This window comes from Apium graveolens, chromosome 6 (assembly GCF_009905375.1).
Source record: "Apium graveolens cultivar Ventura chromosome 6, ASM990537v1, whole genome shotgun sequence".
Lineage (NCBI taxonomy): Eukaryota > Viridiplantae > Streptophyta > Magnoliopsida > Apiales > Apiaceae > Apium > Apium graveolens.
Window position 1 is genome coordinate 20,856,134 of NC_133652.1, and position 1,759 is coordinate 20,857,892.

Sequence of the window (1,759 nt, forward strand, 5' to 3'; positions counted from 1 at the left end):
GTGAACAACTTGACTCGTTTCGAGTTCGGCTCAGCTCGGTTGTTCATGAACAAACCCGTGTTTGATTTGGGCTCGACTTATTTATAAATGAGCCAAATTTAAACATGACTTTTGGCATAGTTTTTTTAACTCAGTTCGACTCTAATCATTTAAAAAAAAATAAAACAGAACTCGACTTGGACAGAACTTGACTCTGTTCGTTTTGAGCTTCGTAACTTAAACACCTTAATATCCCCGCCTCACATAATCATTTATTTCATCACAGTGCTTCAAATATTTGGAAAATAGTAAACAATAAATACTCCACGTCACTAATCCGCGTGCCCTTAATCAAACTCATAATCCACCGTAGATTTAAAACAAAAAGACACATCCCCAGCCGTTGATCATCTCTCACTTTCTCTTTACGGGATCCAATCATCTCTAATCTCCCCCCTTTTTAAATCCCTCTCTTCACTTAACTCCACACTCACTCCATCTCTCCATCTATACATATATAAATACACACATCAACATCTCTCTACTCTTTCTCAAGACATGGCTACAGGGGAAGCTGCTCCTGCTCTTGTTCCTACTACTCTTCCCCAGTACCCCGAGGTATATCCGTAAACAAGTAGTTTTTTTCATAACGATTTGTAATTGCATGTGAAGTTGTAACTTAATTTCAATTTTTTTCAGCTGATTTTAGCTGCAATTGAAGCTGTGGATGATAAGAATGGAGCGAACAAGACGACGATATCGAAACACATCGAGTCAATCTACGGGCAGCTACCAGCAGCTCACTCAACGCTCTTATCTCACCATCTCAACAGAATGAAACAATCAGGCGAGCTGCTGTTGTACAAAAACAATTACCTCAAGCCTGATCCAAACGCGCCGCCTCGCCGCGGACGTGGCCGGCCTCCCAAGGAGAAGTCGTCTCCGTCTAGCGCTCCGGCGAGTGATGCCGTTGTGTCTCCGCCGCGTCCACGTGGACGGCCGCCGAAGGTTGTAGATCCGGACGCTCCGGCGATGGAGGAGAAGACGAAGAGTCCGAGTGTGAGTGGAAGGAAGCGCGGAAGACCGAAGAAGTCGGAGAGTAGTAAGAGAGGGAGAGGACGGCCGCCCAAGGAGAAGACGCCGGCGCCGGCAGCTACTGCCGAAGTAGGGGCATGATTGTAATTTCGGAGATGGTTGTAGTTGTAGGCTGTTTAGTGTTAAGTTATTGGTGTTTTAGATGTGTTTAATTTAAATTAATGGTTTTAGACTTTAATAGTGGTATTGTTATGAGCTTGGTGTTTTTCATTTAGTTAAAGTAGAAATTGAATTAGTGAGAGGCTTTGACTGTAATTGTTATTTGTAAATTTTTCGTGCTTTTAGAAATTGGTTCGTATCTATGTTCTAGAAAAGTTACATATGTTTATACAATTTTCAAGCAATTGATTTTTTTTTTATTTTTTTCTTTTTATAATTCTCTTATTATATATCTTTTTGACTTTTATCCGGGTGAATAAAAAAATAATTTTACAAATTTTCTTAAAAAATTAAAAATAAAATCATGAAAATATGAATTTTATACACATGTATTGCAGTATTGGGGACGGAAGGAGTAATTTGTGCCTCATAAGTTGTGTTCAGTTTCTCCCGGGGCCCAGGCATTCAAGGCACTTTAAGCTATTGCTTGTTTGTCTGTTGCTTTCGTGGGTAAAGTATTGTGACTATAAATTTTCATTAAAATTCACGAGCATCTCTGCCTAACTTTATTCCCTCAGTATATTAT

General features: G+C 39.9%; 1 protein-coding gene across 1 annotated transcript; it reads left to right on the forward strand.

Moving 5' to 3' along the window:
• The first annotated feature begins 439 nt into the window (after positions 1 to 439).
• LOC141668829 (HMG-Y-related protein A) lies at positions 440 to 1,407 on the forward strand. Its single transcript, XM_074475849.1, has 2 exons — positions 440 to 597; positions 679 to 1,407. The coding sequence occupies exons 1-2, from the start codon at positions 538 to 540 to the stop codon at positions 1,153 to 1,155; spliced, it is 537 nt and encodes a 178-aa protein (XP_074331950.1). The 5' UTR covers positions 440 to 537; the 3' UTR covers positions 1,156 to 1,407.
• The last annotated feature ends 352 nt before the right edge of the window (positions 1,408 to 1,759 follow it).

Coding starts and splice junctions, on each gene's coding strand:
- LOC141668829 (XM_074475849.1), top strand. CDS start 538: ATGGCTACAGGGGAAGCTGCTCCTGCTCTTGTTCCTACTACTCTTCCC. Junction 598..678: donor CTCTTCCCCAGTACCCCGAG/GTATATCCGTAA, acceptor AATTTTTTTCAG/CTGATTTTAGCTGCAATTGA.